The 25,487-nt window shown below is 41.0% G+C and overlaps 1 protein-coding gene and 1 non-coding gene across 4 annotated transcripts in view; one reads left to right on the top strand and one right to left on the bottom strand.

Annotated features, from left to right (window-relative positions):
• ADCY8 (adenylate cyclase 8) overlaps positions 1 to 25,487 on the top strand; it is a 215,293-nt gene that overhangs the window by 137,290 nt on the left and 52,516 nt on the right. For all 3 annotated transcript variants that reach the window (XM_049092737.1, XM_049092736.1, XM_049092735.1), the window contains one exon: positions 12,679 to 12,779. In XM_049092737.1, the coding sequence (XP_048948694.1) occupies positions 12,679 to 12,779 (101 nt within the window). The remainder of the gene's footprint in view (positions 1 to 12,678; positions 12,780 to 25,487) is intronic.
• On the bottom strand, positions 15,746 to 15,851 carry LOC112662559 (U6 spliceosomal RNA). Its single transcript, XR_003138655.1, has one exon. It is a non-coding gene; the product is annotated as a U6 spliceosomal RNA (small nuclear RNA).

The raw sequence follows: 25,487 nt of genomic DNA, 5'->3' as shown, positions 1-25,487 counted from the left end.
ACCAAATACCAGGCACTATTCCAAGCTGGTAGCACAAATTCACTGACAATTAGTGTGAAGTGAGTGCTGTTATGAGCCTTATTTTATACTTGATGAAATGGAGACATGGAGAAATGATTAGGTGGCCTACCCAAAATCCACCTGTCTGTAGAGGGCCCTCTGTGAGCCCCCCGCCACTGTCTGGTCTGTTCACCACATTGTCTCTCCTGGGAGTCCTGGGGCTTGTTCTCTGCCAGGCCTTGGCATAAATGCAACAATTCTGTGGTATCTTCATTCTCTCCTCTTTGAACTTTGGATGAGGTGGGAGGCAGGGATAGGAGGTTTGGGGGAGAAAATAAGTAGGAAAGAATCCTGGAACCTTAGCCGAATTAACACAGTGCCTTCAAATCCATAAGGTTCTAGAACTGGGGAAGAATATCAGTGTGCATCTACTGTGTGCCTGGCGTTTATGTGTATCAGTTTATCGGATCCTCAGAAAAACATTACTATCCTGCTTATAAAAGAGAAACTGAGCCACCGAGAGTTTAAGTAGATATCATAGATCTCAAAATCTGGCTGCAATATTCTGTTGACTCTAAGGTACCATCAACCATGAGATTTTCTATGCAGCGCTAAGTAAGAAAACCCCAGTATGGGGAATCTGGAGGGAACTCCTCCTGATAAACTGGGCTTACCCCTTGAGGTAAGGATGGACAGGAAAAAAAATCCCACCCAGCAGTTAAAGGGAGTAAGGAAACCCACATGCCCATCTCCTGGAATTGGTTAGAAAGAAAAAAATAATAAGGAGCTGTCCAAGAGGTTCAGCTCCAAAGTGGAATCCACTTAGCGCTTGATTTCACACACTGAACATGGTCTTTAAAAAAACTCAGGCAGAGAATTGGATGTGAAGAGGTCCTGGGTTGATGTTGCCCCCTGCTGGCCAGCAGAAGCAAGGCTTTAAGAACAAAAGATGCATTCTGGTTTCAGAAATGTTAAAAGGTGAGGGGAAAATTGTGCATCTTAGAATCGCATACAGTATTGTGACCCCAAAAACTTCTTTCTTCCCACTGCCCTACCCTGCTTCTCAGGAGCAAGTTTGGACCATAAAAGTATGTTTTCCGAAAGGAAAATAGGAAATGGAAACCCTGATTTTTACCATTAGAATTTTTATGGGGAAGAAAAGGCTTCATTTCGTTTGAACAATGAGATGTGTGAACAAGGGAATGCATTCTCCTCCCCATTTTTATAGTGAATTAGGGAACAGAAAAGCTCCTCCAAAATGTCATTCGGACATTTCCTGATCCCATTCGCTTATAAAGATGGGCATCTCTACCAATGGTGTTATGTGAAATAGGACTTCCATAGACCTCGTGCTGCTGTACAAATAATTGTTGAATGAACGAAGTCTCAAATTAAGAAGTTTAGAGGAGACTGTCTTGACTCCTGTAGCTAGTATCGAGACATGACTCTTGACAGTGGAGCTTCAGGAGAGAAGACTGTGAAATTCTGTTCCCACCCTATCATGTCACTTCATGGTCACACACACACACATACACACACACACAGAGGTATCTTTTGAGTTAAGCTTCAGAGCAGCATGCTCATGACTTGAGGCATCACCAAGTTTGGGCAGCGCATGTTCCCGTATCTCTCTGGCTTGCCCAAGACATTTATTTCCTCATTGTGATTATGAGTAGCATCTCCCTTCACTTTCATGGGATCCCTGGGTGGCGCAGCGGTTTGGCGCCTGCCTTTGGCCCAGGGCGCGATCCTGGAGACCCGGGATCGAATCCCATATCAGGCTCCCGATGCATGGAGCCTGCTTCTCCCTCTGCCTGTGTCTCTGCCTCTCTCTCTCTCTCTCTGTGACTATCATAAGTAAATAAATAAAAAAATTTAAAAAAAAAAAAAAAAACTCACCAGTGTGGGTAACAAGAAACATGAGCCAGGGCTTGGGCCTCAGCCAGGTTAGAACTCATGGCTCTTAGCATCTCTAGCTCCCAGCAACCCCATGAGGACTACCTGGGCAGACCCCTGGATGGAAGTGGGGGGGCATTATCCAGGCATCAAAGATCCCCTCCAGGTCTTCCCCAAAATCACAGAAAAATCCCATGCCCTTCTTTAGCCTCAAGCTAAGAATTCCCTGAGAGAGCTACAGATCTCAGGAGCAAATAAAAATTAGAATTATGGTAAAGGGATGTAGAAACATGGCATGTTTGTCAAATACTGTTGATCATACTGGATTTTTTTTTCTTTTCTTATATGTGACTTTTTTCTTATAAAAAATGAATGCCTTTTCACTAACAAAGTTTATGCCAAGCATATAAGACAGAAAGAAGAAAGTGCTCTCTCGACCCAGGATAACCACTGTCAACATTTTGGCATCTGCCACACTACACTTTCATGACTGTGATTCTGTATACTTATCTAAGGAAATTTTTTTTATTAAAATGGGACCATGTTGCACATAATGATTTGTGATGCACTGTTAAGCACTCTTTGCTTGAGCCTTTTCCCATGTTATTAAATATGCAGTTGCAAAACAATTTGTAACTACATACTACTTTGTTGCATGTTTTAACCATTTTGGGGCTTTTTACCCAGATTTTCACTGTTACAGATTATAAACTGCATTGCAGTAAACATTGTCTTAGTTAAATCATACATCCATGCTTAATTCTTTCCTTGGGATAAGATCCTAAAAATGGCAGCAAGAGAACATACATTTAAAAATACTTGATGTGCATTCAGAAATTGCTGTCAAAATGGTGCCTTTACTTTTAAATTGCCACTTTGATAAGAAAGAGCACCCCCCTGTCGCTTTTGCTTTTTTGTTTTTTTTTTTATTATTCTTGAGGCTGGAAGTCTGTCTGTACATGTTTTTATGTTTTGGTCTTTCTATTTCTCCCTTTGTGATTGGCGCATTTGTCTTAATTGTCATCTTTCATTGAGGTGCTCACCTCAGTGTTACTGATTTGTGAGTATTCTTTATATCTATAGCGAAAGACTTAACCCCTCAACACTTAGAGGAAGGCGACATTTATCAGCCTCTGGTCCTCATTTCTCTTCTAGGACAAGACTCTTTATTTATTACTTGTGAAGCTTAGGATGGGGAAGACAATTAATTACAATTATTTATGGATGTTTTCAGGCCAGATAAACCAGCCCAATACCTGTAGTGCCTGAAGAGAGCTCAGTAACACAGGGACATGTACTCAGAGGGACCTCAATAAGCTTAGTGTTCAAACAGTTATTGACACCTTCCTCATTGCGAGTAAAGAGTAAGCTAAGTTTAATACATACTTCAGAGTTGGTTTACGGGAATTTATGCTTTCGATGTGTGCATTTTAGAAGGCTAAGTATTAAAATCAAACCTTATCAATGATGACTAGATTTCCTTCTTTTTTTTTCAGTGCTGGCATCTTTTTGCTAAATTCCAAAACTTTTTCCTTTGAGAAAAGGCCTCCTTACATGATTGTGAAAATTCTAAATGATAAAAAGCCTCTTTGTGCTATGCTGATATTTTTTCAAGTAGAAGATCATCTGAGGATCTTTTTAAAAATACAAGTACCCACCCATCGCTCTGTCCAAAAGATTCTGATTTTCCAAGGAGACCTATCTTTAGGATTCCAGGATTCTTTTGTCCCAAGTTGGTGCCCCCTCCGCCTTCTCTGTCCTTGGCTGCGCATTAGGATTTGGGATTGTCACTTGCCAAACACCCTCAGAGATCAGGTCATAACAGAAGGTCCTAGATTCACACTGGATGCCAATATGGCCTCAGGCAGGCCTAGAGGGAATGTCTCCATAAGGCTCACAGTGTTCGTAGAGGCTCAGACTCTGGAGTCAAGCAGACCTTGGTTCAAATCCCACTTTGGAAATAGAAGTAAAGTACGGTTGATGAATTTATGGGTTCTTAGTGGATGCTGACATGTTGAGAGCCTTCCCTCATGCAGATGGACATTCATAACACCTCCCTTATCCCACAAGTGTCTGGTCTTTGTTAAATGACAGAAAAAGAACATACACTTGATTACTGGATAGACATGGCTTGAATCCAGTTTCTACCAACCACTGACTAGGTGACACAGGACAAGTTGATTTCACTGAGAGAATGATGATCATGATACCTGCCCCTCACTAGGTTGTAGCGAAAATTAGTTGACATGATTCTCATGTAATAGATTTTTGAATAAACGCAATAGTTATTCTCTTCCCTTTCTTTGTGATTAACGCTATGTCAATCCATATCTGGGTGAGGCTAGACCCTCACTTAACAGAAATCTCAGACTTCTAAATCTTTTTTAAGGAAACTACCTCACTAAAAATGGTGGGAAGAGACATTGTTACTGTGTCTTGTATACCAGGATCACAGCCTTCATAAGTACATAATCACTTAAGTATGTAAAGGAGGGCACTAACCAACTTCATACCGGCAGGAAATCGCAGGAGGCCTTCCCAGCCCTCCCTGCCAGTCATGAGAACACAAGCAGTGGTCGTCTTGGCCCCTGGGATGTATTGAAATATGTAAGAGTCATTCAGTTGTCTTTTCTCCAAATGATTGTATTATTCCAAATTCTCCATTATCACCATCTTCCAAATAAGATGGGCAAGATTGGCTCTCTTTAAGGCATTGCATGCTGGATCACCCCCAAAGGCCATGCCCTTCTTCCCTCAACACCAAGCCAGCTAGGGATTTTATATTTCACACATAGGTCTTACTTATGCTCCAAGCTCATGATCCCTGGGAAGCCCCTCAGGCACAGCTCAGAGTATTTGCTACGTACTGACTGCTTCGGACATAGACCAAGGCAGGTGCTGTTGGAAGACAAACATGGCTTCCACTCTATCCGAACTGAACACTCTAGCTTGTGATCTTGGGCAGATCATTGAACTTCCCATCCTCACAAGGTTGCTGTGCAGATGAAAGACAGATAATTCTTAATGAGTGCCTCAAAGCAGCAGTGCTGCAATGCAACTGACATTTGTTGATTGCTTACTACTCTACTGGACCCACCATACACATTTTATATTTGTTACCTCATCTAATTTTTACAGCAGTCTTTTCATGTAGGTATTAGTTTTAATAAATGAGGGAAGCTCAGCAAGTTGGGGTAACTTTCTCAAGGCTCAAACGTGTAGAAGACAGCAGAACAGGGATTCACATCTAACTCTTTTTCCAAAACTCAGATTTTTTTTTTCTACTGCACATTGCAAGATCTTATTGTTTTCAAGTGTCTGCTTTTCACATCATTTGAAATGTGTTGAGGGTGAGGCTGGTGGGATGAACAGGAGGCATTATATAGCTATGCATGTGGCAGATACCTGGGGGAGGGGGGAGCAGGAAAAATGCAAAATTAAATGGAAATTTCTCTCATCTTTTGTTTACCACTCCCACACACACAGACCCATGCACATGCACAGACTCATATGCACGCATACACATACACACACACACACACACACACACACACACTGCCACATGTTCTTGGCAACACCCAGATAAAACAATGACCACCCCATCACTCTCACTGTCCATGCACCTCTGAAAGTCAAATAACTGAATAAATAGATATGTAAGATCCCTCTGTCTTAGGGCAGGGGGTGGGGGGTGGGAGGAGGGGATAGGAACGTTGAGCCCTCAAATTGTCCCTGAGCTATGTATCCAGAAAGAAGGCTGGGTGGCATGAGCTATAGAGGAATGAGTTGTGAGACCAAATGGCTTGAGAGGGCAGGCAGACTAGAGAAGTGCCATCTCTAAGGGCCAAAGGCATGTTAGACTAAACTGAGGGTGAGCTTCCTTTTCACACACAAGTCAGCTACCAGCTTTTGTCCACTTTCTAGGTAATAACAATAATACCTGTCATAGACAGTACTTGTAATGAACCAAGTTTTGTGCTGATAACTTTCAAAACATTCCTTTGATGTTACCCTTCTTTCTGTCAGCAGCCACATAAAAACAAGGATTTGTCACACAAGGGAGCCGTTAGATAATCCTTTGGCTGAGTACAGCTGGTTCTTGTCTGCATTCAGAATTTCTCTCCGTTTCACCTACCTTTTATTAAGAAATCGAAGTTAAGTAGTGGCTTGAAAGAGTTCTGGAAAAATTCATCATAAACTTTGACATGTTTTTTTTTTCTTTTTTCCCATCTACTCCTGTATAACGAGTGGAATGACATCATTAAGGAGGAATTTTGGCAAAGCCAAGAAAGCTAGGTGGATGAATGAATTTTCTAATGGATTAGGATATTGGACTCTGGAATTAGGTAATGAAGAAAAATGCATGTATTTTTTTTTTCTGGGAGATGTTCAGAATTTGTTGAACCATTCTGTTTCTTATTTAGGTGCAGAGAGATAGGAATCTGGATCCTGAACCATATGGTCTCAGGTGTTCTCTCTTATTTTTCTGAATCAGATGCTTCCTGATCATTTCCATGACCTTCTGTTTTAAATTATTTTTAAAAGAATTATTCTGTTGTGGTCTCAGGTTATTCTTGAGTTCTTACTGCTCTTGTAAGGCCCAAAGTAGCAATTATGTAGGCCATCTCCTTCAGGTGGGAAGAATGGATTTCAAAAAGGCTTCGGAAGAAAAGCCATCCCTATTCAAACAGTAGCTTTGTGAGACTCCTTTATGTTCATGATATTATCCTGTAAAATTACTGCTATTTCTAACACCCTCTAGGCAGTCAAATGATATCAAGAGGCATTTCACTTGTCTCTTTTTCCCAGGCCAATTAGCTAGCTCCAATCCCACAAAGCCAGGATTTTCAGTGTCAAAAAGACCAACTTCATCCATAAGTGCAATGTACAATGGTAGAATTATAATGATTTCAACCCAGAAGACATTGGCCCCATCCTTAAAGCAATCCTAAAGCTTCCTGTGACATTACCAACACCTACAGCCTGAAGCTTCTAGGCAAGGAACATAGGAGTAGTTACCACTCCCTTGGGCTTATCATGGCTTGGGGAACTGAGTGAGTCAAGAAAGGAAGAATCTGTCCTCCCAAGGATGGGATATTTGGGAGAAAGTGACCTGGAAGATTTCAGTTGAAAACTTTGGAAAGTCCTGTTTGGAATTCTCATATGTCAGCCAACCTTCCTACCAAAGAAGGATACCATAATATGCTATCAAAACACTTTAATGATACTGTATGGTCTTTAAGGATCTTCTGTTGTGGCTAGGACAGTGTTCTCCCAGCCTCATTCTTCTGAAGTTGTTCATCTTAGATATGAGTTTGCATGATTTTTCATGAGCTTAATATTAAAGATGAAGAAATCTACCTTTGTTCAAAGGTCAGGTTACTTGGGAAGCAATATGACAGTGAGACATTCCTCAGACAAACCTGTCACTCAGAAATACTCCTGATGATGATTTGGTTAGACGCTAGACACCAGGATAGGGAAGACGGTCTATTTCAAAATATGAAATTATTGAAAATTAGTCCCTCCCCTTTTTTGTTGCAATCATGCCTTTTACTCAAATGATCAATTCAGGGTGCTCTAGCCATTGTCATGCTACATAATGCATGAGTTTAACAATAGAAGTTAAAAAAAAAACAATAGAAGTTAAATTCCTTCATTCATTCATGAAAATGAGCAGATGGTCCCAGCTAAGATTCTTCTTTAATTTAACAAACATAAGAATTTGTACTAATGAGAGGTGTTTCTCGAAAATGATCTCTTTTTCCAATTAGATTTATCCAAAGATGGAACAGGCTCTCAAGTGAGGGGTGATTTCCTCCATCACTGGCAATCTTCAGGCAGGAGTTAATGGCTCATTTTGGAGAGATTTTATGGAGTGAAATTGGCATGAGTAAGCATTGGACCAAGGTGACAAATGCAATCCAATCCTCCTGTAAAATTGTGTGATCTCACATATGCAGCTGGATAAAAAGACAGTATTGTTGCAATGTGGACAATTAACGAGGTCATTGCCTTGGCTGGAACTCTTTACATCTTAAAGAGATGCGAGAAATTAGCCAGCACTCTTGAGCTCATAGCTGAAGTGGCTAATCTAGAAGAAAAGGATAATTTTCCTCTACATATATAGGAATATTTTCCAGGCCTGACTCAGGTATAGATACAGAAGATTGGAAGCCCTGTTCATCACCTCTGAAAGCTAGCTTCCCTGGTCACACCTTTATAGATGAAGAATCTAGAATAGACTTTTCTTTGTGTGACCAAACTCAGGTCCCAGGCTTCCTTTTGATAGAACCTGTAGGAACCCGTAGATCCTCATGGCCCCAGTGTCATTTCTAAAGATCCCTTTCCAGAGGATGCAGGGCTGATATACCCAGACAAGAACAAAATGGAGCACACAGTTTTCCTGCCCCCACTTCTTGGAAGGGACCCCATGTCTCAACTTGGTCAAACAAGGAGGAAACTTTTATTTTTAAAAACATCTTTTAATCACTTGGAGATTGTGGTTCTTCTTATTCCATTACTCCATTAAAGTTCATTGTGTCTTTCCTTCCCTGCTGTTGGTTCACCCACGCAGGCCTTAAGAAAAGGGCTCTTTCCTTGGTATTGCTTTGCCCTGAGGATCCATCCATCAATCATGAAAATTCAGCAGTGGCAATTTATTAAACTCATTCACAGGGTGTTTCTAAGGACCATGCTTGGCCCAGATCATGCTTTACTCTCATTCTAACCACAATTTACATGAACACAAATTTTTAACATGTTTCCTTTCTTGGTATCATGAACCACATCACTGAGATATAGCAAGACACGCTACAGTGCACTCTGTGAAGAAGATAAACCTGCCTTGAAAACAGCAAGGTAGCAGCTGATAGTGCAGCCAATGAGACGTGGCACTCTAAGGCTAGACTCTGGATCCGTTACTTCCAATCCCTGAAGTCCCAGGGTTGAGTTACTCAATTATTCTAATCCTCAGATTTGTTATCTGCAAAATGGGGATATGATACAGTGTCTTCCTCAAAGTGTTGTTGTGAAAGCCAAAAGAGCTCATCCACGTAAACCACATGGCATGGTGCTTACCCTGCACCAGGCATTAGTTATTATTATTAAAATATTTTGCAAGATTTTGACCATTTCCTAAATCAACCAGAACCCAACCCAGATTGGAAAAAAAAAAAAGTAATCTAAATTCTAATTGAAGATCTCAAAAAAGCATTTGTAACTTGTTCCAAGTGACATGCTTTCTTAATTGATATTAATCCCAATATAGTTGGCTCAAGTACTGGTTTCAGGCATTTTCTGCTCTCAGACAGTGGTCTAATAGAGCAAACACTATTAGAGCTGAGAGATGTGGCCTATTGTCTGAACTTTGCCACCAATCCCCTAACTGACCTTGACAAACTCTTTCTCCATATCTGATGCTCAAATGTCTCATATACCTACACATGTATATGAATATATATTTTAATATTTTCTTGCCATATATATTCATATTCTCTTGCAGACCAAGGACTCAGTGAATTTTAAAGGCCCAGTGGTCATTTCCAAGGATACCTTTCCTAAAAGTCCCTGGAGAAGTGGGGAATTCTTCCTGCTGGTCGAGGATCTTTTAGGAGGCAGGGGAAGGAATAAAGGCAGGGTCTTTTCCTGAGACAAAAAAAAAAAAACACACACACACACCACAAACCACATACAAGATTATAATTCCTTTTAAAAGAAACCTTTCTAACTTGATGGACCAATCAGTCAGCCACACTCTAGGGAACCCTATGGAGTACAAGGAACCATTTTGTACAGTGGAATGGAAGACAGCATTCTAGAAGGCAACACCAAGGTTGAAAGCAGGCTTAGAAAAAGTAAAAAGCATGGCAATAAAATAAGTACAACTAATTGATTATAGGAAACACTTGTATGAGGTTGCCATGCCCCTTAGGCACCTGCTCGAGGCATTTTGCATCTGTTAATTCTTTCATTCTCTCAGCAACCCTAATGAGAGAGTTCCTATTATTATCCTTATTGTCTTGGTGAGCAAACCGTGGCATAAAAAGCTTAGTAAACTTGTCCAGGGCTCTATAGCTGGGAGGTATTGGAGCCAGGGATCCAATCCAGGTAGTCTCATTCTAGTTTAGTTCATTTTGCTCACCACTGAGACTTAAAAGGATAAGAGGGGCCACGTGAGGACAGAATAGACGTGAGGTGAGCAGTGTCTAGTGATAGCAGGAGAGAACGGACGTGTGACTTAATATAGCTGCGAGCCTGAGCGTTCAGACCTTCACAAGTCAAGAGGAAGTGAAATGAATCACTACCTAATGTCAGTACCCTATTATCCGGAGCCAATTAGGAATGTTCTTTCCATAGTTCTGTCCTCTTTTGTGCTTCCAAAGTAACCATGCGCTCCATTCTGAAATCCAACATTTTACATTCACTTGACATCAGGGTCCCAAATATTAGAAGACTCTTTCTTGTGACGGTGCTGGCACTGGATCCAGACATGAAAATAATAGAATTTATTATTAAATTCTGGGACAAATAAGATAATAACATTGGGAACCTATGAATTATATTCATCTCCCTCTCTGACAGATCAGAAAAGCGAAGTTCAAAGAAACTGGCTTCCCTCACAGTGAGGCACAGAGTGGAAGATTTGGAACCCGAGAAAGTCTTTCTAGCCTGCTTGAAACACCTAAAGCCATGTGCAACTTTAGGTTGGACAAATGAGGACTATGTGACATTTTGAAGGTCATCAGTGAGAAGCATTCAGGAAAGGAAAGGAGGCAGAGACTCAGACTTGGGATCTATAGGAAAGATCTCTTCACAGTAAAAACGGACCCAACAGGGAAAAGGAAGCCTTTGCAAAGGAGTGAGTTCTCAGGCACTGGGAGTGACCAAGTCTAGGGTGTTTAGAGCCTGTCCCAGACCAGAAGAAAGAAACCCACTTGCCCCAACAAAGCAGAGAAGGTCATCTGAGGAAAATCAGCAGGCATTTGAGTAGATCTTAGGGATATCACAGAAAGGATTCCTCAAGGCCATTACAACTCCAAGCTGTGGTGATGATGGTGGGGATGATGAAGATGCAGAAAATGAGGAAGATATGGATTAGGTATACTAAAAGTTGTTGTTGTTGTTTTAAAAATCTCACGATCAGGTCAATGTCACAACACTGGTGTGAAATTCATGAGCCAGCTAACAAGGGATAATTATATCTCATACAATTAGTTGTTAAAAGAAATTCAAACATGTATCTTCCCTTGCGTTAACTCCTTTGGGGCTAACTTACTGATTTCCATGCTGGCATGCAGATACCTGTCTATGATTGTGTTCCCGTTCTTAGGTAGCACTCTTTGTAATACAGATATTCTGTAGTTTTTTTTTTTCAGGAGTGAGGGTGACTTCTCATGATTCTTTGGGGAAATATTCCAGTTTCCCCTCCAGACACCAAGCAGGTTGTCAGCAAGCAGACAGAGGTCTCAGTACTGGGGAACAGATGAAAAATCATTGCCCTGAAGCAGCAGTGAACGTGCACTCTCTGAGTAGTGTTGCCCTTCCCCCGTGGAGCTTGCCAGCTGCAGGACATTGCTATTCCCCACATCTTAGCCATAACACTCAGCAGTCCATTAAGTCTAAAACCCCGACCACACCAAGAAGTAGGCAAGAGAATAAAAATCATGCAACTGTTGATGGTGACTACCGCACCAACCACAAGTTGGACTGATTTTATTATTTCGTTGACCTGACCCAAACCTTCTCTTGGTATTGGGGATGTGGAGCCTGCGGTATTGCCAGAATTTTATTTACTTATTTCTTTTATATAATTATGGAATTTCAAACCAGGGATTACAAAGTTCCAAAGCCAGGCTTAGCTTTCTGTTCCCCTGACCTAAAAATGATCTGCATGCTGTGTCATCTATGGCAAGTTGCTTGACCTCTCTGGCATTGAGGGAAAATGAGGGGCTTAATTGAGACTAATTCTTCAGTTATAAAGATCCTTTCCCCCTTCTGAACGAATTGGATTCTTCTTCATTTAGGGACCCCAAGATGGTTCAGAAAACTAGACAGGAATAGGGAGAGTGCCTATTGAGTGTTGGCCTTCCAGAAGCTTTTCAGGCTAAACAGTGAAATTACTGAGCCCTCTGGATAATCAAAATGAAGTTAGCACCATTCCACAGGGCAGCCTGGAGCAAACAACAGAAGGACATGGAGCACATGGGGCGATCATTTGGGTTTCGCCATGTGAAATGAAATGCACTTGCTGGAGCTCTCTTAGGCTGCTGTCTCTTCTAATATTCTGTGATCTTATTTTTTTTTAATAGTTTTCATGAAAAAAGGAAGCCGGAAGACTCAGGTGAAACCTTTGCCTGTGTCTCACACCTAACAAAAAACAGCGCAAGACCCTTCCATGACTTAAGTTTACTCATGAAGAAAGTCAATGTGAATTTGATTTGTGACATATATGGATGTGTGCTCTTCTGTTGGTCCAAGTGATGCTAGCTCAGAAGGAGGAGAGCTGGAGAGGCTTGCGCAGAGTCCCCATCCTATTCCCTTTTGCTGCAAAGGGAATTGTATTCACTCCTGGGCTCTCCCTGGAAAGTTGGAGGGAGGGATGAAGTTAATGTTCCATGAAGGGTTAATTAAGATACAGATTCCTCTTTAAAAAAAAAAATCATGTAATGTTTTATTTCTTCTCGCTGTCTTCCCTCAACCCAAGCACTGGTAAAACTTAACTGATCCTGAAGTCGACCTTTGCTGTGAAGTAATTTATTCTCCTTTTTTTTAAAATTACAGTATTCTCAAATGAGGGATGAAGTATTCAAGTCAAACTTGGTGTGTGCATTTATCCTTCTTCTGTTTATCACGGCCATACAAAGTTTGCTTCCTTCTTCAAGGTAAGTTTTCAGATGAAATATCTCTGTGAGTTCATGGTCCCTCACCTGGAGCCAGCCAGCTGATCTTTCCAAGGGATCAGAATTTAAAATAATGGGTTCCAGGATCCACACCCAAATGTTTGACGACATCAGTGTCTATCCTGGTTGTCTTACTCTGCGTAATCCCATTGCTCTGCCCTAGCAATGGTCTTGCCCATAATCATAATAAAAACAACAAACAAAATCAAAACAGGTCGCACTCTTTTTGACATTGCACCCATGAAGGCAGCAAGTAAGTATTTGAGCCTCTATCACCCTGGTTTTGTTCCTCTGTTCATCACCTCTTTGTTGTTCATAGATTCAGCATCCTAGGTTCCTGGGCCAGCAAAATTGGCACTTTAATCATACTGCAAACACCTATATGAGGCCAGTCACTGTTCCAAATACTTTACATGCAGTAACTCATGAAATCCCCATGGTAACGCTGTGAGGTAGGTACTGCTCTCATCCCCATTGTAAAGAGGAGAGGACTGAGGCCCAGAGTAGTGGAATACTTTGTACAAGGTCTCACTGTTGAAAATGTTAGAGCCCAAATTCCAATCCAGGAAGTCTCATTCCAGAGTCTGGGCTCTTGACAGTCTATCAGACCCAGACATATATTGTACAGGTCACAGGTGCCAGAGCCAGCATTTGAACTTTGTCCTGGGTCAGTCCAGTAGCCATGCTTTTTGCTCTTCCTGCACTTTAAGGAAGCTGCTGCCTCCTTTCTCAAGTAAAGTCCCTTCTCCCGAAACTTGCCTTGAATTTTCTCCTTTCATGTAATTGACACATATTTGTCAAATTCTAATACAGGTTGGCAATATGCCAGTCCTTGAAGGTGTATAATGTTGTAAGAGGAGGTCTGCATCCTCTAAGATGTAATTTAACAGGAGAGAGAGACATCAATGATGACGTCCAGTTAATGAGTGTGTCATTAGGGGGAATGTGCTAAATCCTTGCCACAGATTGTCTCAGCAAAGCCTCAAAGGCAACCAATAAGTGAGTGGGCACTCTTATTTCCATTTTGTAGATGAGGATTTATCTAAGGTCACATACCTATATAATGGCTGAGCTAGGAATTGAACCCAGGATAGAGTCTGAGTTTCTAACTACTTAGCTACTTTGTACCAAAATCACCATTTCATTCTGACCAGATGGCTTAAGGGAGAGTTTGTAGGAAAGGTAGTATGTTGAGCTGAGCAGGATGAGATAGAAAGAGTATGTGGAAGAGCATTCCCAGCACTGACAAAGGTACAGGGGTATGAAAAACTTTGTGTTTGTAGTGTAGAGGGCGAGTCTAGGGTAAAGGGTTTGTGTGAAGATGTAGTAGGCGCCATGGCTGAAGAAGGAGTGAACTAACACAGGCTCTGTGTCTGCAATGATAAAAGGGGTTCAAGCTAGGGAACACTCCAAGAATGGCCATGCTTGACCTTCTCTGGATTAGCAAGGATACTAGGAGAAGGAGAAAGGGAACTCCAGGGACATGGTGGCAGAAGGTGGTGTATTTCTGAATCTTTCAAAATTCCCACATATCTGAAAAGCTAGATAGCAAAACCAAACACTCGGTGGACTGTATTGACAATGAAAACAGATGAGATGATGCTCCATAAATTCCCAAATAGAAGTGGGTGGAGACAATCTCCCAGTCGCCACAGGATTAGTGTGACATCAGCATCCATGCGGGAGGAATCAAAAACAAGCAAGTAGGCACCTGTCATGTCTGGGAACAAAAGAACTCCAGATAGACAGAATATCTATCTAGCCAATAAATATTCACTGGGAAGTACCACAAGGCAAATTGAAAAAGCAGCTGGAAGTGAGGGAGTTTGTCCAATCCAGCACCCATTGAGTGCAAAGGCCTACAGTAGGGTCTGAAGAGCGAGAACTGTCACACACTGGGAACCTGCCACACCGACCACCCTGTCTCCCTCCCAGGATAGCACCTTGGAAGGATCTGTGTGGGGGTAATCAAGAAGATCCCACAGTCCACAGTAAGGACTATAGAAAAGAGGAAAAGCGAGGGTTGTTGTAAAAGTGGAAAGAGAATATAGCCATCACACTTTTGAACTCCACATAAAAACAACTAAAGAGAGAGCTCTGGAGAGGTAAAAATTAACTCTCCTAAACCACACTATTTCTAGAAGTTCAGCAAAGTTAGTTTGACACAAAGGTGAGCAACAAAACATGCTAGTGGCAATCCCATGCTCAGCTATTATATGAAAAAAGAGAGGAAAAAGTAGATCAATGTCCTTACAGTTGATGAAAACACTCCAAACAAGCCCACAACGTATATCAAACCTTTAACTTACTACTTCAAGACATGAAATAACAACCTAAACCAGAAGTAGAAAAATTTAGAAATTCAACAAGAGAGCTCAGGAAGGAAATAAAAAGGAAAAGAAAGATACATTTCAGAAATGAAGACCTAAAAAGAAGGAACATAGAGGACATAAACACAGCAAGGGATGCCTTGAGAGGAACAGAAGGTGAGAAGGAAGAATTTTTTTTTATTATTAAAAAGAAGAGTAAAAGGCAGAGTCCCCTCTCCCAACCTTCCCACCACACTGACAAGAATCCAGAATATTAATGGTGGACTATGGCTGAAAGAACTGCAAGACACAGACTCTTTCTGAGGAGGAGTTCTCAGAAGAACCCAGTTCAAGAGGGAGGACAAAAAGAAGAACAAGAGGGATTTGAAGCCACTGGTACCCGTGTAGCTATTGCAAACACTAAATGTAGCCCAATTCCAAGGGAGGTTCACTGAAATCCTCATAGTAAAGATCAATTGGCCTCAGGTTCTCCAATCTGATATAGTGTGACCAGTTTTCAGCCAAAAATTACAAGGTATCCCAAAAGGAAAGAAGAGACAAAGCAGTCATTAGAATCGGCCTCAGGGATGACAAAGATGACAAAATGATCAGAAAAGGAATTTAGTATAACTATTTTTAATGTATTAAGTGTTCTTCATGAATTTGAACATCATCCTTAAGCAGAGGCCATGCTAATCTTCTCTGTGTCGTTCCAATTTTAGTTTATGGTGCTGCTGAAGCAACCACAGTATATTAAGTGTTCTAATGGAAAAATCAGACACCATGCAAGAACAGATAGGCAGCCTAAGAAGAGTGAAATTCTAAGAAAGATCAAAAGCAAATGCTAGAAATAAAAACACTGCAACAGAAATTATGAATGTGTTCATCAGTAGATTCAACAAGGCCAACAAAAGAATCAGAGAGCTTGAATATAGGTCAGTAGAAACTCTCAAACTAAATACAAAGAGAAAAATAAGTGAAAAAAAGACAAACAGGTCAGACCATTTAAGAACCCACTTAAATACAAAAACTCAAATATGTTAAAAGTAAATGGATGGAGAAAGAGATACCATGCTAACACTAATCAAAATAAAGCTGTAGTAACTATATTAATTTTAATCAGAGTAGACTCAGTACAAGAAAAATTATCAGTGGCAAAGAGGAGATTACATAATGATAAAAAAAATCAGGTCTCAAAAGGACATAACAATATGTATGTTATGTCTGGTATCTGCCTACAAAGAGAGTGTCAAAATACATGAATATTAACACATGGGCCAAAATAAAATCTCAAGAGAAATTTCAAAATATTTTCAACGAAGTGAAAATGAAAATACAATTTATCAAAATTTGTAAGAAGTAGTAAAAGCAGTGCTTAGAGGGAATTTATGACAATAAATGCATATATTACAAGAGGAAGATCTAAAATCAATAATCTAAATTCTACCTTGGGAAACGAGAGAATGAAAGAAATTTAAACCTAAAATAAGCAGAAGGCAAGAAATCATATAAATTAGGACAGAAATCAACAAAATTGAAAACAGGAAAACAACAGAAAAAATCAACAAAACTGAAATCTGGCTCTTTGAAAATATCAATAAAATTGATAGTATCCTAGCCAAGTAAACAGAAGAGAGAGGCAGAGAGAGCAACACACACAGAGATATTATCAGTATCATAAGTGAAAGAAAGCGTTTTGCTACTGATCCCATGGACATTGAAATGATAATAAAAGAATACTACATACAACTCTAAGTCCGTAAATTTGATGACTGAGATGAAATAGACCAATTTGTTGAATGAGACACAAACTATCTAAATCCATACAAGAAGAAAAGGTTAACCTGAATAGCCCTCTATCTTTTTATTTAAAGATTTTATTTATTTATTCATGAGAGACAGAGAGAGGCAGAGACATAGAGGAAAAAGAAGCAAACTCCATGCAGGAGCCCAATGCGGGACTTGATCCTGGAACTCTGGGATCACGTCCTGAGCCGAAGGCAGACACTCAACTGCTGAGCCACCCAGGCATCCCTGAATATCCCTATACCAATTAAAGAAATGGAGTTAATGATTTTAAAACTGACTAAGAAATAAAACACCAAATCTAAATGGCTTCACTGATAAATTCTACCAAAGATATAGAGAAAAAATAATAACAATTCTACATAACCTCATCCAGAAATTAGAACTGGAAGGAACAGTTCCTAACTCATTTTATGAGAGCAACATTACCCTAATACCAAAATCCAGTGAAGATTTTGAAATAATGCAAAACTATAGACCAATATCTTTCATCAATATAAACACAGAATTTCTCAATGAAATATTAGCAAATCAAATCCAACAATGTGTGAAAATAATTATACACTAAGACCAAATAGAATATATTCCAGATAGGCAAGGTTTATTCAGCATTTGAAAATCAAACAGTGTAATCCACCCTATTAAGAAGCTAAAGAAGAAAAATTGTATGATCACATCAATTGACACAGAAAAAGCATTTGACAAAGTCCAATGCCCATTTAAAGTGAAAATTCTTAGAAGACTAGGAGTAGAAGGGAACTTTCTTAACTTGATAAACACAATCGACAAAGAACCTATGACTAGCATCATTCTTAGTGGTGACTGACTGGAATCCTTCCCCTTAATATCAGAAACAAGATGAGAATGTACTATGTCACTACAACTACTTAATATCATATTACACATCCTTGCTAGTAAAATAAGACAACAAAAATGAATAAAAGGTATATGTATGGGAAAGGAAGAAGTAAAACTAGGTGTTTCTGCAAATGACATGACTTTCTACATAAAAAAAATCCCAAAAACTCCACCACAAAAACTAAAACTGGTGAGCAAGTGTAGCAAGCTCACAGTATACAAAGTCAATATATAAAAGTCAGTTGCCCCCATATACCAGCAATTAAAAATTAGCATTTGAAGTTAAAGAAAATATTTTTAAAACACCAAAAGTTAAATACTTAAATATAGATCTAACAACATAGGTACGGGATCTGTATACATAAAACTAAAAACACCAGTGAAATAAATTTTTAAAATGTAAATAAGTTCTATGTTCATGGATTCAAAGACTTGATATTACTAAGATGCCAGTTCTTCCCAACTGGATCTAATCTGTAAATTCAATACAGTATCACTCAAAATCCCAGCAAGCAAGTTTGTAGATATCCATTGATGAAGTTAGTTACACAGAGGAGGCAGCATAACCAATAAAATACCAAAAAACAAGCAAACAACAAAACTAGAGTATTTATACTACATAATTTTAAGATAATATAAAACTACTGTAATCAAGAGAGTGTGATATTAAAGAAAGAATAGACACCTAGTTAACAGAAGAGTGAGCCCAGAAATAGACTCACACTAATGTATATATAATCAACTAGTTTGTGACAAGGTGCACAGTCAATTCAATGGAAAAAGGATTTTTTTTTTTTTGGCAAATAGTACTGGAAAAATTGGATGTCCATATGAAAAAAAAAGAGCCTATACACCAAACCTTGTACCTTTCAACTGGAAATGGTCCATATACCTAAGTACAACATTATAAAATTCCTAGAAGAAAACACAGGAGAAATTTGTGATCTTGGGTTTAGTGGTGAGTTTTTAGACATAATGCCAAAATCATGATCCACAAGAGAAACAACTGACAAGTTGGACTTATTTAAAATTAAAATTTCTGGTGTGTGAAAAACGCTGGTCAGGGAATGAAACCACGGGCCACAGACTAGAATAAAGTATCTGTAACTCACATATCTGATAAAGGACTTCTATCCAAGATACACAAAGAACTCTTAAAACTCAACAATAAAAAAAAAAAAACTCAACAATAACAAATGAACGACCCAATTTTTTAAAATAGGCAACAGCTCTGAACAAACACCTCACCAGAGAAAGTACACGAAGTCAAAAGAGCATATGAGAAGATGCTCAATATAATTTTCCATTAAAGAAATGCAGATTTGGGGATCCCTGGGTGGCGCAGCGGTTTAGCGCCTGCCTTTGGCCCAGGGCGCAATCCTGGAGACCCGGGATCGAATCCCACGTCAGGCTCCCCGTGTATGGAGCCTGCTTCTCCCTCTGCCTATGTCTGTGCCTCTCTCGCTCTCTCTGTGTGTGACTATCATGAATAAAAAAAAAAAAAAAAAAGAAATGCAGATTAAAACAATGATGCTATACCATCACATACCTATTAACAATGATGAGGGCCAGAAAATAAGGAAGCATTAAAATACACACATACACAATGATGGGAGATTGTCAGAGGGACACAGGAATCCTCTGAAAGAGCTCCCAAGAGCCAAAATGGAACAACCTAAGGAAGAAAATAAATAAAATAGAATTGGGCTGTAACCCAAAATATAAAATAAATATCTATGGGTTAATCCTGATAGAAATGAATGATTCAATGAATAAATCATTTAAGAATAGATCAATCTCCTATTCAGAAAAATCCCAAATAATTTATATACTCTGTCCTCAATGGTGGAATTTAACTTCTCACTCCTATGGGGGGGATGTGGCTATGCTTAAAGTAACTTCCTTCCAAAGAGTACAGTATGCATGGAGGGAAAGCATGGAGAAACATGACAAATGTTCCCAGTCAGCTGATAAAGGTTCTCATCAACAGTGACGAGTCATGTTGGATGAGAATGGCACACAACCTCTGTGGTCTTCCTCTCAAAAACCCATAACCTAATCATGAGGGGGTGGTGGTGTGGGAAATATCAGAAAGGGAAACAGAACATAGACTCCTAACTCTGGGAAACAAACTAGGGGTGATGGAAGGGGAGGAGGGCGGGGGGTGGGGGTGACTGGGTGACAGGCACTGAGGGGGGCACTTGACGGGATGAGCACTGGGTGTTATTCTGTATGTTGGTAAATTGAACACCAATAAAAAATAAATTTGTTATTAAAAAAAAAAAACAAATTCCAATTGAAAAACATTCTACAATATACCTGGCCAGTATGCCTCACAACTGTCAAGGTCACTTAAAGCAAAGGAAGTCTAAGAAACTGTCACAGTGAGTAGAGCCTAGGGAAATAGGACAACTAAAAAATTGAAGGTGGTATCCTGGATTGGAGATATAAATATGAAAAGTCCCATAAAGAATGTCCAACCCAGTATCTATGAGCATAACAAGGGGACAGGCAGTGCTGTTGAAATGATATTCCAATTTTTATTTAAAAAATTTTTTGAAGATACATATGATTCCAGAGTTGTGGCAAGAAACACACAAGATGAGCCTGGAACATCTTGTCCTACTAGAAAGTAAGGAAGCCATCAAGTTTACTAGCCATGTCTAAAGGACTCGGAAGCCATGGTAAAGAAGTTCCCATTGTCCAAAGATGAAATCATTTAGCTTTAGTATGGCTAGTTGTTAAAATGTTCAGTGAAAACCCACCAAATATTTTTAGCTTTATGAGTTTATAATGACATTTTTGAAAGTTGGTAACCAATGGTTGAAGATAGAGCACTGATTGGTTATCTTGGAAATTGTTAAAAAAAAAAAAAAAAAGAAAAGAAAAAAATATGTTTTCTGTCTTGCCTGCACGAAGTGTACCACAAAATCACAAAATAGATGAGTGGAGACATCATAAAATTATTCATGCTAATAATTTTCAAAGAAATTATAGAATTAGGGATCCCTGGGTGGCGCAGCGGTTTGGCGCCTGCCTTTGGCCCAGGGCGCGATCCTGGAGACCCGGGATCAAATCCCACGTCGGGCTCCCGGTGCATGGAGCCTGCCTCTCCCTCTGCCTGTGTCTCTGCCTCTCTCTCTCTGTGTGTGACTATCATAAATAAATAAAAATTTAAAAAAAAAAAAAGAAATTATAGAATTAAAATAGCACCATTTTCTAATATCCCAGTGAATTAATGGATCTAGGAATTGAGCATCAGAGGATGTTATTAGCACAAAAGGAGAGACAACCATGTCTCCTGATAGGAAGAACACAACACGTTTATAGTCTTACCAAAAGGATTAAATCTAAGTCTGATCAGGGTTTTGAATCCAGTTTCCAACTTGCAAGAATCATGGAGGATAAAGGATATTGAATGAGTCTGCAAAAGTAAAATCCAGGCAGTGGGAAATGCTATAGGCCAACGGCACATATTCTTTAATAAATAAGTTGTAATGAAAATAAAGAGACAAAGAGAGAACCTGCACATTTTTTGAAAGACTTAAAAGATAAAGAAAATTCAATTAAAAATGGCAAGACTGGGATCCCTGGGTGGCGCCAGCCGTTTAGCGCCTGCCTTTGGCCCAGCCGCGATCCTGGAGACCCGGGATCGAATCCCACGTCAGGCTCCCGGTGCATGGAGCCTGCTTCTCCCTCTGCCTGTGTCTCTGCCTCTCTCTCTCTCTGTGTGACTATCATAAATAAATAAAAATTTTTAAACAATGGCAAGACTAAGCTGTAGTGTCTAAATATAGATGATAAAACTATAAAGGGGAAAGGAGAATGATTGATTGGGGGTGGGAGAAAGGGTTATAATAGTGCCCTACAAAGTTCTATTTTATGAACTTAGTGGTCATTACAAAGGCAGACACGTTATATATAATAGCTCATGAAGCTATACTTTGGTGTGGTTTTCTGTATTTATGCTTAATTTTTATCAAAAGTTTTTTAGTGAGAGAGAAAAGGAAAGACTGTGTACCTCTGCTAAATTGAATCCCTGTTATGAGCCAGACCTGCGTTAGATCCTGAAAATGTATCAGTGAACAAAAAAGACAAAAAAAAAAGTGCCCTCCTAGATCTTATAATCTAGTGGTTGGAGTCAAAGAAGTAATTAAAATATATTCATAAGTATAGATGAATATGTAGCTACTTCTATGCTATATCTCCTCTGCTGTGCATGCAGATAATGCACATACTATATAGTAGATAGGTATTTGCTATGGCAGTGAATGAATCAGGAAAGGTACCAAGGAGGGCCACAAGAGGATGGTTTTCCTGACTCCCCAAGAACTATGTGGGATCTTGAGGATGCTCTCAGGGTGGTGAGCTGCAAGAGACAACAGGGTCTTGCCAGATTCACCCAAACTTCCCGGGCTCCCCTCTTTGCTCCTGCCAGTGGAGAGTCAGAAGCCAAGAAGGGCCATATCTGGTGCATGCTCCCCCCTGACTCCTGGAGCACGGGGTGTTGACGTTCCCAACAAACATCCTTTATGTGCCTGTTTGTGCTAGACAGCAGAGGTACACAGTCCTGGTCCCTGCCGTCATAAAGCTTACAGTGTCAGGGGTGGGAAGATAATTAGCCAAATAGCTAGGATGTGTATGAATGAGGTGAGGCAAACAGATCAAGGCAGGCTTCCCAGAGGAGGTGACATTGACATCTGGACTGCCTCCTGCTGGACCAGCCAGGTCACCAGAGAGGACTGAGGTTGGGGAGCGGGAGGACTGGAAAGTGAGTGTCTGCAAATGAGGGGTGTGTAAGGCTTAGTTGGGGAATTGTGATGGGTTGGCAGAGAAGACATTACCGAAGCTTTTATTCAAAGCAGTGATGTGGTTGACTTTGTGTGTAGAAGGATCACACTAACATGGCAGATGGAAAGGCAGGAGGGTCTTTAGGGAAGACCAATAGAAGGCAGTTGCCAGACTCTGGGGTGAGAAACGGTAGGGACAAGATAACAGTGGTGGGGGCGTTGGAGGGGGTGGGGGCGGGGACCAGAGAGGAAGAATTTGCTAGATGGTTAGGGCAGAGATGGATTGGGCTATGGGGGATGGAAGAGAGAGAGGAGCCCAGGGCGGCACTGGGACAGAAAGGCTGGGTGGGCTCCCTTCCCAAGGGCCATGACCAAGGATGGGGACTCAGCCCCGAGACCCGGTTCCTGGCTTCAGGGGAAGAGACGTGCATCCTCAGGCAGCAGCTGGCCAGCAGGAGTCTCTGACTCTGGGGTGCAAGCTGAAATAGCAGCTGGAGCCCCAAACTCCCCTGCACAGTCAAAGAGAAGAAACTGACAGTGAGGAAAGCATCCCCAGTTGATCCCTGACCAGACAGTCGGCATGTTGTGGAATTGAGGGGTCCCTGTGCCCCAGACGCACAGCAGAGGCTTTCATTTACATGTGCTTGTTTCCTCTCCAACTCATTTTGTGTCTGATTGATTCTTTGCGGCTCAACAGATGGTAGGTGCCTTTCCCTGGCATTTCTTCTGTCATGGACTTTTGAGCAGAGGAGGCGGGCTCTGCCCCTATGACCACGGCTGACTCCCAGCCCGCAAAGCAAAGCGTCACGGACCCTGGCAAGGACAGTGCTTGCTCGGCCCTGGGCTCCAAGTTCCACACGCACGCAGATGTTCCTCTCCCAAAAGGATAAACTGAGGAAAGGACAGAAATATTATCTTTTGTGATGGTAGCACAGTGTATCTCAGTCTGCAAGCATGGTGATGAAAGGGTAGAGGACAGACAGGGAGGAAGGGGGGGACGAGAGAGGAAAGGAAAGAAGGGGGAGGAGAAAACATGCAAGCAAGAGAAGGAGGCTAGGGGAAAAAAAGAAAGAGGCACCGGATCTTACTACTTCTGTGCACCTCTCTAGCTGTATGTATGTACTTGACCTCTCGGGAACCTCGATTTTCTCATCTGTAAAATGGAAATAGCAATACCCACTTCCTAAGGTTGCTGTGAGAGGTAAAAGAACCATATCGATTTTGATAAATTCTGGTTCCCTTCCCTTTCCTGAGCCGTAGTATTTTCATCTGTTGAAGTGGCTAAGAATACCTACCTCTCAGGGTCGCTGTGAGGCTCAACAGCACTATTGGACCCACAGGCTTTGCAGATTCTGGAGGGTGGTACAAATGTCATCTTTGGATGTGATCCCAGCTTCCGTTTACGACTGCACCCCAAGCTGCCAGAGGCTGTTCACTCGCACTCATTGATCTCCACCTTCCCAGCAAACAGCCAGTCGTGATGCCAACCCAGACTCTGTTTTAAAGACAGACTGCGGAGAGCAATTAGAACTTAATATCTAGAAATGATTTGGAGAGAGCTGTTTGCAAATCCCTTGTCATTTTTTTTGGACTCAATTTCAGAAATGAGAGGTTTCCTTGCCTCTTATGGACACCAACAATGCAAAGCAAATTCAGAGCCCCTGGACGCCTGAGTAGCCCTATAATTAGATTTAAAAAACTATAATTGGTTGTTACAATGTTTATGTGTGCAGAAAGAAATGAACACTGAGGAGCTGCTGCAGAGAATCTTGGAGAAATTTTATAGGCAGCGCCAGCGCCTTGCATCTTATAATTAATATTCTTCCCATCGATCTTTGAAACGTCCTCGGTTTTCTGGATTTCACTGTGAATAGAGAAGACTTGATGTTTCTTTAAATTCGTATTATGTGCTAAGCACACAGCTTTATTATTTTAATCTCAGAGCCTCCTTTAAGAGGTAGACTTAAAAATTCTGGTTTTGCAGACTAAAAAATGATGCTCAGGAGAGTTGTTACCTTGCCCAAGGCTGTGTCCTTGGTTAGGTTTTGGGGTTATGGGTTCAAACACCCAGGGTTTTGTTCACTCTTCCACTCACTACCCCACATGCCCACCTTTTACCTAAGACAGTAGGTCTTAGCTCCTTCCAGCTGCTGTAACAAAATACTACAGACTGTGGGCTTATAGACAGCAGACCTTTACTTCTCATAATTCTGGAGGCTGGAATTCCAAGATCAAGGCACTGGCACATTCAGTGTCTGGTGGGAGCCCTCTGCCTGGCTTGTCCCTATGACCTTATGTGGAGGAAGAAGCCAGGGAGCTCTGTGGGGCCTCATAAAAATGAGGGCATTGACCCCATTCACGAGGGCTCCACCCTCATGACCTCATCGCCTCCTACATGCCCCACCTCCAAATACCATCGCATTGGGCATTATGATTCAGTATCCAGATTTGGGGAAATGCAAGCGCTCGGGCCATTGCTCCTCCCTTTCCTTTGTTTCAGTAAACCCAGAAGGGAGTGCTCATCCTTTAAAATGGTATTAGGGGCTCAGGTGGGTTCTCTGTGCCAATCCCAGCATACCGAAACACCCCACCAGAAGTGGACCCAAAAATTCAACAGCTGGATGGGCAACAAAACATCAGTTTTGTACATTGCCAAGCAAACGCGTGCTTTGCCTGTGCAAAACTACAGCCTGGAATACAGAACGTGGCTGAAGTCAAGAGACCACATGGTGTCCATTCTGAATCTCCTGGATCTCTACTTGTGTCTCCTACTCTACCTCCCACACCAGTGTGGGATCTCACGACTACAAAGCTGAGAAAGACCAGTACAAGGCACATCAACTGCCACCCCCTCCCCGGTCCCAAAGGAAGGAAGATCTGAGCAGTTGTCTGTTGGTACTTCCTGGTGACATCTGAGCTTCATTGCC

The sequence above is a fragment of the Canis lupus genome, chromosome 13 (genome assembly GCF_003254725.2).
Source record: "Canis lupus dingo isolate Sandy chromosome 13, ASM325472v2, whole genome shotgun sequence".
Classification (NCBI taxonomy): domain Eukaryota; kingdom Metazoa; phylum Chordata; class Mammalia; order Carnivora; family Canidae; genus Canis; species Canis lupus.
This window is presented reverse-complemented; position numbering and strand designations above follow the sequence as displayed.